This window comes from Parambassis ranga, chromosome 7 (genome assembly GCF_900634625.1).
Source record: "Parambassis ranga chromosome 7, fParRan2.1, whole genome shotgun sequence".
In the NCBI taxonomy this organism is placed as follows: domain Eukaryota; kingdom Metazoa; phylum Chordata; class Actinopteri; family Ambassidae; genus Parambassis; species Parambassis ranga.
Window position 1 is genome coordinate 15013431 of NC_041028.1, and position 11537 is coordinate 15024967.

The following is an 11537-nucleotide window of genomic DNA, read 5'->3' on the forward strand; positions in this document are numbered from 1 at the left end:
CAGTATAGATGATATGTTGTCTTTTAGTCACACTTGGCTGCCTGCTCCTCTCTTCCACTCAGGTGAGTGATATACACAAATGCACGGATAGCCTTCAGGCCATTACACATCTGTTCTGCCAACACTCAACTGTGAGTAATAAATGAACACAATCTTACATCAGCAGCTGTATGGACAGTTTCTGGTATAGGCTAGCTGGTATAAATGTATATAGTGTTTCTGTAGTTTTGGAAGAAATAGTCCCCCGTTTCCTCTTGTTTTGTGATGCAGTTTAATGTCTTGAGGCTACTTCTTTTTTGTCTGTGTCTGCTGGTCTTTTTTCTTTTTCTTTTTTTTTGGCAAACATCCTGTTTATTTCGCTTCAGCCCACTCCTCCCCCACATCCTACACTCACTGACTGTGTGGAGTCATTAGAAGGAATTGGTACTGAGAAGATTTGTAAGAGTTTAAGTGCAATTGGAGGTCTTCACAGAGGATAGACTAAAAGATAAACGATAACGAGTTTCCTTCAATATAACATTTTTTTTTAAATTCAGTAATAGCCTGGAGACATTTACAATCGCTTTTTGCCTATGAAGTTTGTACCTCTTCATCATCCGTACGTTTTGACGTACATGAGTATACGTACGCGGAACTTTAGTTGTAAACAAAATCGGACAATCACTACATTTCTTTTTACTGAGCCAAAACATAAAAAAACAAAACGGAGAAATATCGTGTTGGTCGCACTTTCATAAATGTAAGTATAAACATATTTAGAATTTAAGTTATTGGGTGGGCCACTACCATGTTTGTACTACAAACGACAGTAAACGAGTTGTTATGTAATGTCCAGCTGCTACTTTGAAGCTAGCTGCTAGCTGTCGAACTTAAGGTTAGCTAACAGCCTGACACTAAAAACACGTCTGAATTAATGAACTAAGAATTAAAGATACTAGCTTAGTATGTATTGGGCAGTTAACACTATTAATTACTTTGTTACATTTATAGCAAAACTAATCGTATTGTTTTAAAGCTTCTCCACTAACCAAAACGGAAATAAGTCAGCATGATAGTGTCTTATTATTCGTCATGTACGTAAATTATATTGACTGTATGTCTTGATTTTGGCAAAATTACACTGAAAGCCACTGACATTAAAAGATTACACTGCAACATAAATATGATTAACACAAGACACGCCAAAACAACGCAATATATAGCTAATGGCTAATAATAAATGTATCAGATATTCTGATGAGGTTTAGTAATGTATGCATTTTACACCAGACACGCTAAACTGGATGTTTATATTGTTGTTGTGTTGCAGTGTTGAGTTTGTGGTAGAGACCACATATAAACTGTTTCCCCACCAAACAGTTTGAACTGATGAAGCTGCTTGGATGAGCAGTGAAACATCCGGTTGCCTTGCTTCAACCTTCTGAATGTTTATGTCTTGCAAATTGCAGGTTTCCATTTAACTGGCTGAAATGTGCAATCTTTCTTATTACTGATACCGTGTGTTTATGTTTCCTTCATCAACAACGATACTCATATGCTTAATTAATCCTAAAGTGAATTATCTCACAAAAAGCTGTAGTATGTCTTAACTTAAACATTTCTTTTAATATGCTGCAGGTTTATGGAAGTGTTTGATGAAGTGCCAACCGTAAGAAGACACAATCTGGTGTTGTAGGTCTGCAGACAGAATTGCAGCCAACATGTCCAGGAAACAGACATCAAAACCTGTACGGGGCAATAAAAAGAGTGAACTAGAACGCAAGAGGGATGAACGAGCAGCACGTCAGGCAATCGTGAAAGACAGAAAGAACCGCCCTCAGGATGTTGATGAAGGTGCTGAGTTTGTCAGTTTCTCCAACCAGCTCCAGGCGCTAGGGCTCAAACTGAGGGAAGTCCCTGGGGATGGGTAAGAATCAAATAAACGTATTGTCTAGATTTTTTTTCTCCCCCATTGTGTCCTTTAGCATCTCAGATTCTGTAGTGACAACTTTTTACAGAGATACTTGTGGCTAAAACTTGTTACGTACTCCTTGAGAACAGAGAAATTTGTTCTTGCTCTCAGAAAATGACATCATTTTATTCTCGGAGCGCTGCTTTGGGAGCTCTTGCTTGTTCTCGACACATCGTCTGGGCATAACTTTTTTCTTGGTTCTCTACCAGTGCAGAATCCACACAGGTCAAACAATACTGTCTGCCAGACCTATTGTTCAATCTATTATAAGGCTAAGAGCATTTACGTGCCCACCTCTCTGAACATCACTGGCTTGTTATCATCCCTCTTTCATTTCACATTTGGGCAAATAAGCAAAACAGTGAAATCTCAAATAGAAGCAACATCTTCCTCCTCATCCACCTCAAATATGTTCACCCTAAACTGCTGCTTCTGCTACTGTTCACCAGCGACACATCTTTAAAACCTGTGAATGTGTGTGCGCGATATGCGCTGTGCGCTGGAGGGCCTTATTAGTTCTGCACACGTTTCTTGTGAAGTATGAAAAGTCCCGGCCAAAACAGACTTTGTTCTTGCCATCTCAAGAAAACAAACAAATTTCTCTGTTTTTGTGGTGTATGTAACAAGCTTAAGACTCAGATCTTTTTGATTACAGCCTGTCAAGTGTCCAAGCAGTCACTGCCTTTGTCTCTTGCAGGAACTGCCTGTTCAGAGCTCTTGGTGACCAGTTAGAGGGTCACTCCCGGGGTCACCTGCGGCTTCGCCAGGAGACTGTCCAGTATATGATGTCCCACCGACAAGACTTTGAGCCCTTTGTGGAGGATGATGTGCCCTTTGCACAGCACTGTAAGTTCGAAACACGGACTAAGTCCACAAAAGTCATTCAGTGGCTTGGCAGTTGTTGTTGTTGTGTCCTTGGGCAATGCACTTTACTCACTCACTGTGAATGCGAATGAATGAATATTTGGTGGTGGTTGGAGAGGCCGTAGGCACAAACTGGCAGCCACGTCTCCATCAGTGTCCCCCAGGGAAACTGTGGCTACAGATGTAGCTTCCCACCACCACTGTGTGAATATGGAGCCTTGAAAAGCACCTTATAAGATCAAAGCATTATTAGAAAGAGACTCATTCACATTCAACAACTCTGCGACATTCCCATACATGAGCAGGCCCTTTAAATTCAATAGGGTGCAAATCTGACCAGCAACTTTGCAGTGACCCCTGGTGGTGATTGCTTCTGCTTGCAACAGATTACAAATATTATTTTCTCTCTATTGTACATATTCTTGACCAATTCTAGCTATCAATTCAGGTACCACAATCATTCACATCAATCATAATCCATCACATTTACATTTTCATAAATATGAGAGTTTTGGACACCAGTCTCTTAGAAACATACTGCTGCTATAATTATACCATGATATGATTATAAAGACAAACCTGTCAATATTAGTTTTTTTTTTTTTCATTTTTCAGTGTCCAACCTTTCTCAGCCCGGTACGTTTGCTGGCAATGATGCTATTGTGGCGTTTGCTCGCAGCCAACAGGTGAAAGTGGTCATCCATCAGCTAAACACACCACTGTGGGAGGTCGGTGCAGAAGCTTGGGCTGTCAAGTGCTCTGTAGTGCTATTACTGTGTAAACACCATATAGTTTATGTTGTGTTTTTCTTCTAGATAAATGGTGCAGAGAAGCAGGCATGCAGAGAGCTACACATTGCTTACCGCTATGGAGATCATTATGACAGTGTGAGGCGGATTGGAGACAACTCTGAGAGTCCAGCTCAGCTTCGCATAGAGGTACACAACTTACAATATTCACAGTATATACAAATTGTCATTTTGGGTTACTGCAGATACTGCTGTAAAGGTCAGGAGGAAATTATGTCATGCTTCTGATGTTTTCTGGTCATTGCTGTTCCCAGAATCTGCAGAATTCACAGCAGCGTGAGTTTGGGGACGGTCAGAGGGACATACAGAAAAAGGCTCCTATAGCATCAGAGGAGGACAACGTGATCCTGAGCTCCATCAAGAATCGAGGAATCCAGGGTCAGGGGTCATACTTCAATCATTAGCTGCAGGAAGAATTAGACTGTCAACTAAATTGTACATTGGTTCATCACATTTACATACCAACCACCAAGTGTTTGTGTTTCTACCCCAGGTGATGAGGAGAATCTGCTCCAGCTGAGTGCAGCAACAATCAATGCTGAATGGCTTGTTGGTTCTATGCTGGGCCAGTCCTGCCAGGGCAATTGTGCCACAGAATCGTGCCCAACCTGCAGAGATAGCAGTGACCTGAAACAGCCAGCGGAGGGCAGCAACTTACAAAAACTTAAGGTGAATTTCTTTTCTGTTTTAGTATTTTTTTCTGTTCAAGCTATTCTCTGCAGTCACTTCACAGTCTGCTTGAGTAGTGAAAATAATTACATTCCATTCATTTTATTTCACTTGTCAGAACACATCTTAGTTAAAGTGATGTGTACCCATTATCCTCAGGTATCAAACAAGCAAAGAAAAGAGCAGCAACGGCAAGAGAAGAAAAAACGTCAAGAGGAGAGGCATCGGCAAAAGTTTCTCCAGAGCAAAGGAATTCAGGACCAGAACCAGAACCTACCAGAGTCTGTTACTTTAGTACCAGCTCTCAACACTCTCAGTATATAGACTGGAGCATGGCCAAAAAAACCTACCGCTTCTCTAGCAATTGCTGTCCACAAACTTTTGCACATAGTCAGACTAAATAACAGTAAAATAACTTTTCCTAAAGAGAATCCTATAGTTTCTTTGCAAACAGTATAAAGGTGCCTGCAAGGTTGCGCGTGTGTGTGAGAGAGATGAGTGAAGATCAGAGTGACAGAGCATGACTACCAGTGTTTTTGTTAGATTTCCCTTTGGCTGGATCTGTGGTTGGTGTTGGTCTACCTACAGTACAGCAGCTATTTAACCCCTTTCTATGCTGAACATCTGGCTTTCCACGACAACCATGCAGATAATCCTGTTCTGCCAGTCTTTTTCCATTTGCCACAGATGGAGTTAATGTTTTTTCGAATTTTTCTGTTTGTTGGAGCCGATCAAAGCCAGAAGTAAAGGATGAGTGCAGATAAATGATGATTGTTATACATTCTGTTTTTGGAATGTGGCAATACATAATAAATGATCATTAACTCTTTCTGTGTGAACCAGAAGTTATGCATTATTCAGGCTGATGTTATGCTTTTAAATATGAGGTACATGAGTCGGTTTTCATTTTGTGGCATGATAGAGCAGTTTCACTTTATATAAAACATGGTTACTCAGTATTTTTGACCAGTTTCAAGTGTCAACTTGACAATTTTATACTGTAAATATACCCTTACAGGAACATAAATTGCCTGTTTAATGGTAGTGTTTTATATTCACATTTTTAGTCACTGTTAACTTGCAGCTGATCTACTGATTTATCAGGTAGGTAGCTGTTAGTTTTCTTGAATTGTATTTTTTGTTTGTTCCTGGTGACCAAATGTGTTACTGTATATTAGTCCAACTGTAGTTGTGTCTTTTTTTAAAACAAGGTGGATAAATGATTGCAAGCCTCTTGATTGAGATACAAACATGTAGCAATAATGTCAATAATTTCAGAAACTGGTCCCTGTGCCGAGTGTGCTATGGAGCTGCAAAACCATGTTTGGGAATTGGGGCTCTCTCAGTCTCTAACACTGGAAGTAAGATCATTTGTTTAATATACGAACTGGCCTACTGGATGCTTTGACTGAGCTGAGGTAAGAAAATACACTGCTCAAAAAAAATAAAGGGAACACTAAAATAACACCTAGATCTCAATTAATGAAATATTCCAGTTGAAAATCTTATGACATAGTGAAATACATTTAGAACAAAATAACTTTTTAATGATCAATGTAAATCAAAATTATTAACCCATGGGGGTCTGGATTTGGAACCATACTCAAAATAAAAGTGGAAAATTACATTACAGGCTGATCCAACTTGAGTGGAAGTTCCTCAAGACAAGTCAGAATGAGGCTCAGTAGTGTGTGTGGCCTCCCTAGATGTGCTCAATTGGATTCAGGTCTGGGGGACGGGCAGGCCAGTCCATAGCATCAATGCCTTCATCATGCAGGAACTGCTGACACACTTCAGCCACATGAGTCCTAGCATTGTCATGCATCAGAAGGAACCCAGGGCCCACTGCACCAGCACATGGTCTCACAATGGGTCTGACGATCTCATCCTGGTACCTAATGGCAGTCAGGGTACCTCTGGCTAGCACATGGAGGGCTGTGCCAAAGAAATGCCTCCCCACGCCATTACTGACCCACCACCAAAAGTTTGAGCAGAAGCATGCATATCAGTGTCCTGCTGCAGGTCATGTTGCAGGGCTCTGGCAGTGCTCCTCCTGTTCCTCCTTGCAAAGGAGGAGGTAGCGGTCCTGCTGCTGGGTTGTTGCCCTCCTACGGCCCCCTCCACGTCTCCTGGTGTACTGGCCTGTCTCCTGGTATCTCCTCCATGCTCTGGACACTGTGCTGACAGTCATGCTACCTCTAGGGGTGAGAGCACTGACAAAATGCAAAAGTGATCAAACATCAGGCAGAAAGGATGAGAGCAGAGAACTGGTCTGTGGTCAGCACCTGCAGAACCTCTCCTTTATAGGGCTTGTCTTGATAACTGCCTCATTTCCACCTGTTGTCTGTTCCATTTGCACAACAGCAGCTGAAACTGATTCACAATCAGTGTTGATCCTAACTGGACAGGCTGATTTCACAGAAGAGTGACTGACTTGGAGTTACACTCAACAAAAATATAAACGCAACACTTTTGTTTTTGCTCCCATGTTTCATGAGATGGACTTGAAGATCTAAACTTCATTCCAGATACACAATATTACCATTCCTCTCAAACATTGTTCACAAATCTGTCTAAATGTGTGATAGTGAGCACTTCTGCTTTGCTGAGATAATCCATCCCACCTCACAGGTGTGCCACATCAAGATGCTGATCTGACATCATGATTAGTGCACAGGTGTACCTCAAACTGCCCACAATAAAAGGCCACCCTGAAATGTGCATTTTGTTTCTGCTTTATTGGCGGTCTGGGGACTCAGAACCAGTCAGTATCTGGTGTGACCACCATTTGCCTCATGCAGTGCAACACATCTTCTTCGCATAGAGTTTATCAGATTGTCTATTGTGGCCTGTGGAATGTTGGTCCACTCCTCTTCAATGGCTGTGCGAAGTTGCTGGATATTAGTGGGAACTGGTGCACGCTGTCATATACGCCGGTCAAGCACATCCCAAACATGTTCAATGGGTGACATGTCCGGTGAGTATGCTGGCCATGCAAGAACTGGGACATTTTCAGCTTCCAAGAATTGTGTACAGATCCTTGCAACATGGGGCCGTGCATTATCTTGCTGAAACATGAGGTGATGTTCATGGATGTATGGCACAACAATGGGCCTCAGGATATCATCACGGTATCTCTGTGCATTCAAAATGCCATCAATAAAATGCACCTGTGTTCTTCGTCCATAACAGATGCCTGCCCATACCATGACCCCACCACCACCATGGGCCACTCGATCCACAACATTGACATCAGCAAAGCGCTCACCCACACGACGCCACACACGCTGTCTGCCATCTGCCCTGAACAATGTAAACCGAGATTCATCCGTGAAGAGAACACCTCTCCAACGTGCTAGACGCCATCGAATGTGAGCATTTGCCCACTCAAGTCTGTTACGGCGACGATCTGGAGTCAGGTTAAGACCCCGATGAGGACGACGAGCATGCAGTTGAGCTTCCCTGAGACGGTTTCTGACAGTTTGTGCAGAAATTGTTTGGTTATGCAAACCAATTGTTTCAGCAGCTGTCTGAGTGGCTGGTCTCAGACGATCTCGGAGGTGAACCTGCTGGATGTGGAGGTCCTGGGCTGGTGTGGTTACTCGTGGTCTGCGGTTGTGAGGCCGGTTGGATGTACTGCCATATTCTCTGAAACGCCTTTGGAGACGGCTTATGGTGGAGAAATGAACATTCAATGCACGAGCAACAGATCTGGTTGACATTCCTGCTGTCAGCATGCCAATTGCACGCTCCCTCAATGCTTGTGGCATCTGTGGCATTTTGCTGTGAGACAAAACTGCACATTTCAGGGTGGCCTTTTATTGTGGGCAGTTTGAGGTACACCTGTGCACTAATCATGATGTCAGATCAGCATCTTGATGTGGCACACCTGTGAGGTGGGATGGATTATCTCAGCAAAGCAGAAGTGCTCACTATCACACATTTAGGCAGATTTGTGAACAATGTTTGAGAGGAATGGTAATATTGTGTATCTGGAATGAAGTTTAGATCTTCAAGTCCATCTCATGAAACATGGGAGCAAAAACAAAAGTGTTGCGTTTATATTTTTGTTGAGTGTACATTGTGTTCTTTAAGTGTTCCCCTTTATTTTTTTGAGCAGTGTATTTCACACAAGCTGATAAGCTGAAAAATAACACCATCCACGTGTTATGAAATATAAGAAAAGTTCAATTTATTAAAACAGCATTAAAAAAATGACAAGAATCGAGTCACAGTGGGGCTCATGAAGACTATTTACACTTATGCCAAACACAACCCTGTGTTGGAGGGCAGCTTCAAAGACTGAAGTCTACAGGCTGATAATTCACATTTCATAGCAAGACTATGTAACATTAGCTGATCTGTTCACATAATAATTGAATGCTAATGTTGGTATATCAGCAGTACAATGGGAAAACAGTCTTAAAGACTGATCCTAAAATGTAGCTAGCATTAAATAGCTATAATTGTACTAAACTGAGTGAATGTGTGTTTCCAATTGTAAGATGATGGATGGGTTCCACCGTGGTTCAAGAGAAAAAGTCTTGCTTTAAAAAAATGCTGAAATTATTTCTGCCGATGTTATAGAGGTTTCTGGGCAGCTCCTTCTGAAACATACTGAAAATACAATTTGATCTCCTTCTCAAGAGTAACATCCCCTCCAACACCTGCTTCTAAGTTCATCTGTTGCACTCGGGTATTGTCAGTGCTGTGAGGGCTTAGAAGTCCTGTCGGATGTTTTCTTTGTTTTCATCCCCCTGCTGCTGTCTGAGCTGAGTGACTTCGTTTTCCAGCTGCACGATGGCCCGCTCAATCTCATAGTTCTTACTGACTAGAGACACCCAGCTGTTGGGGGAAAAATATACATGTTAAGATGAAGGGCAGTCGGCTACATACTGCCTGCGGGCAGCGATATAACATGCATGAGCTCTGTAAACAACATACTTGGACTCCAGTTCTCGCAGTTTGGCTCCTGCTCCCAACTGATCGTTCTTGCGCTGCCAGTTCAGATCTTGAATTTGTTTCCTGTGTACCAAAATAAATCAAAACAGATGTAACAGCATTCAAAAGCATTCCTGAATTTCCCGTCAGGGATCAATAAAGTATCTATTTATCGAAATACTTTGCTATAATTTACCTGAATTTATGAAGTTCTTTTTGAGCCATTTCAATCATGAAGGCCAAGTTACTGTAGAAGGAAACCAAGACAATGTGTTGAAAAATGTTATACTCAAGAGTCCAGGTCTAAAACAAAGCTGCTGTCACATACTCATTGTAGACTTTCCACGCGTTGGTTCCATATTGCGACATTAGCTCCAGGTTTTCAATACGGACTGCCTGGTGCTCTAGCTGAGCCATTGAGTTGTTCACACATTCCTGCCACGCTGTAATGTCATTCTTCTGTCCTGACGAAGGTGCTGGCAGCTCATATCTACACACAAAACAAAGACAGTCATATCATTTTGTGTAATTATAATGATTTGTGGCAGCTGAAAGTAGGCGTATTTCTGTGATATTGCAGGAGCACATTGTGCAGCATTTGCAGTGAGATGTTTTATATCAACTCATGAAAGCACTCCTGTACTGTGCAGCATTTACCTTTTCATACTCAGGAGTTCCATGGGTTGCCGAGCTGCCAACCGCTCAAATTCATTCCTCATTATTTCTGTCTGAAAGGTGGAAAAAGAAGAAATGCTGTTATCTATGTGGTAGTCAATAAAATAAAATAAACCAGGTGTGTTGAGCTTTTCACCTCAAAAGTAGAGAAGTCAGGAGTAGGCAAGTAGCTCAGGTAATTCTTCGTTGGTCGGTACCGTCTGGTTTCCTCTTCAACCAACGCTGCAGCCTGCCAGATGAGAATGAAATGTCTTTATAAAAGTGTCAGATCTGAGCCAAGACATAAAAAATGTCTTCACGTCTTGACATGTGAAAACACACTCAGTGTTTGGTGAGGTCAGACAAGGATAACACAACTTGAATATGTGAAGTTATAATTAAGTGATCCATGCTTCTCATGCATCTATTGTAAACTACATCTGTGCAGCAACTACAAGTACATTTTGTGTAATTTACTTCAATTTTGCATGTTGCACGCTAAATAAATCTAGAATTCAAACTAAATCTGTGTAGATATTATTTGGTCACTGTGGTGCTACTAATGCTGCTCATCACTGCACTATAGTATCGTAGTTCAATATTTAGCAAGGTCTTTGAAAAGCATAAAACAATACAGCTAAGACAACAGTCATTTCCTCTTACAAACAAGGCTTGAGGCCAGTAAGAGTGATTCACGGTTATTTAGTTAAGTCAAAGTGAAACACCATCTACCGATATACTTCAGTTAACAACTAATTACAAAATGTTGGAACAGTTTGCTGTGACTTATGCACTTGCCATTTAACTGCTAAATACCCCACAGCAATATTCAAGGTACCATCTCTAAAGAGCATGGTTTGCTAGCATGCTGCGGTTAGCTTACACACGATCCCGTCTCTTTACTCACCGCTTCTCTGACACCCGCTGCATCATAACCTTGATCAAAATACGGCAAGGCGTCAACAAACACTTCACCAGCTACCGAAGCCGTTCCAGCCATTTGTAACCAGTATATTAACGACTTTCAATCTCTTTCTGTCCCTGCTAATCAACCCACCGGCTAACTAAAGGTGGCGAGTTTCATAATAAAAGCCTGCGTGTAATGTAACAGTGCGTTTCTGTGTGCGATGACACCTAGCGGCCTGGAGGGTAACCGCATAGTAATCAATAATAGTCCCTTTGTCGTTATGGAAATGCCACTTTTTCATTAATCAGAGTGGAATCTGTGGCAATCACAGTGAATGGATTTGATAACAGACAAGACCTGGGAGAACTAAAAAAAGAGCCACACAACTGATCTATTCTACCAATGTCTTCACAACTAATAGGAAAACTGAGACTAAACCCAGCTGTTTATTGACTTTAACTGAATGGGTTTTATACATTACACGTTTAAAATTACATTTAAATAAATATAAATATATGTAGGAAAAAATACAAAAACACTAGAGTGTAGAGTGCAAAAGTATAGTCAGATTCATTGAATGTGTCTGGTTACTTAATAAATTATAATAAATAAAGTTGAATTAGATCCTGATTCTGAGATGAATAAAAAAAAAGAAAATAAAGTCAATTCATGAAAATGTAAAAAAGGTAAATGCAATTATAACAATCATAATATGTTTGTATTTAGTAGGTCTTGTATTTGT

The 11537-nt window shown here is 41.3% G+C and overlaps 2 protein-coding genes across 2 annotated transcripts; one reads left to right on the top strand and one right to left on the bottom strand.

Annotated features, from left to right (window-relative positions):
• Positions 1-583: 583 nt before the first annotated feature.
• Positions 584-5138, top strand: otud3 (OTU deubiquitinase 3). The gene is made up of 8 exons (XM_028410003.1): positions 584-739; positions 1618-1906; positions 2649-2797; positions 3431-3543; positions 3631-3753; positions 3879-4002; positions 4118-4293; positions 4453-5138. The coding sequence occupies exons 2-8, from the start codon at positions 1701-1703 to the stop codon at positions 4615-4617; spliced, it is 1056 nt and encodes a 351-aa protein (XP_028265804.1). The 5' UTR covers positions 584-739; positions 1618-1700; the 3' UTR covers positions 4618-5138.
• A 3322-nt stretch (positions 5139-8460) lies between these two features.
• Positions 8461-10975, bottom strand: bcas2 (BCAS2 pre-mRNA processing factor). The gene is made up of 7 exons (XM_028410148.1): positions 10796-10975; positions 10046-10138; positions 9892-9962; positions 9563-9724; positions 9431-9481; positions 9238-9318; positions 8461-9138 (listed from the first exon to the last, which is right to left on the bottom strand). Exons 1-7 carry the CDS (start codon positions 10886-10888, stop codon positions 9012-9014), a joined length of 678 nt encoding a protein of 225 aa, XP_028265949.1. The 5' UTR covers positions 10889-10975; the 3' UTR covers positions 8461-9011.
• Between the last annotated feature and the right edge of the window lie 562 nt (positions 10976-11537).

What these genes read in the sequence shown, in the direction of transcription:
- bcas2 (XM_028410148.1), bottom strand. Translation starts at nt 10,888, where the DNA reads ATGGCTGGAACGGCTTCGGTAGCTGGTGAAGTGTTTGTTGACGCCTTG. An exon ending in GAACTCCTGAGTATGAAAAG is followed by an intron (nt 9,725 to 9,891) that starts GTAAATGCTGCA and finishes TTTTGTGTGTAG; the next exon opens with ATATGAGCTGCCAGCACCTT. An exon ending in GCGTGGAAAGTCTACAATGA is followed by an intron (nt 9,482 to 9,562) that starts GTATGTGACAGC and finishes TTCCTTCTACAG; the next exon opens with TAACTTGGCCTTCATGATTG.
- otud3 (XM_028410003.1), top strand. Translation starts at nt 1,701, where the DNA reads ATGTCCAGGAAACAGACATCAAAACCTGTACGGGGCAATAAAAAGAGT. An exon ending in AGGGAAGTCCCTGGGGATGG is followed by an intron (nt 1,907 to 2,648) that starts GTAAGAATCAAA and finishes TGTCTCTTGCAG; the next exon opens with GAACTGCCTGTTCAGAGCTC. An exon ending in CAAGAATCGAGGAATCCAGG is followed by an intron (nt 4,003 to 4,117) that starts GTCAGGGGTCAT and finishes TTTCTACCCCAG; the next exon opens with GTGATGAGGAGAATCTGCTC.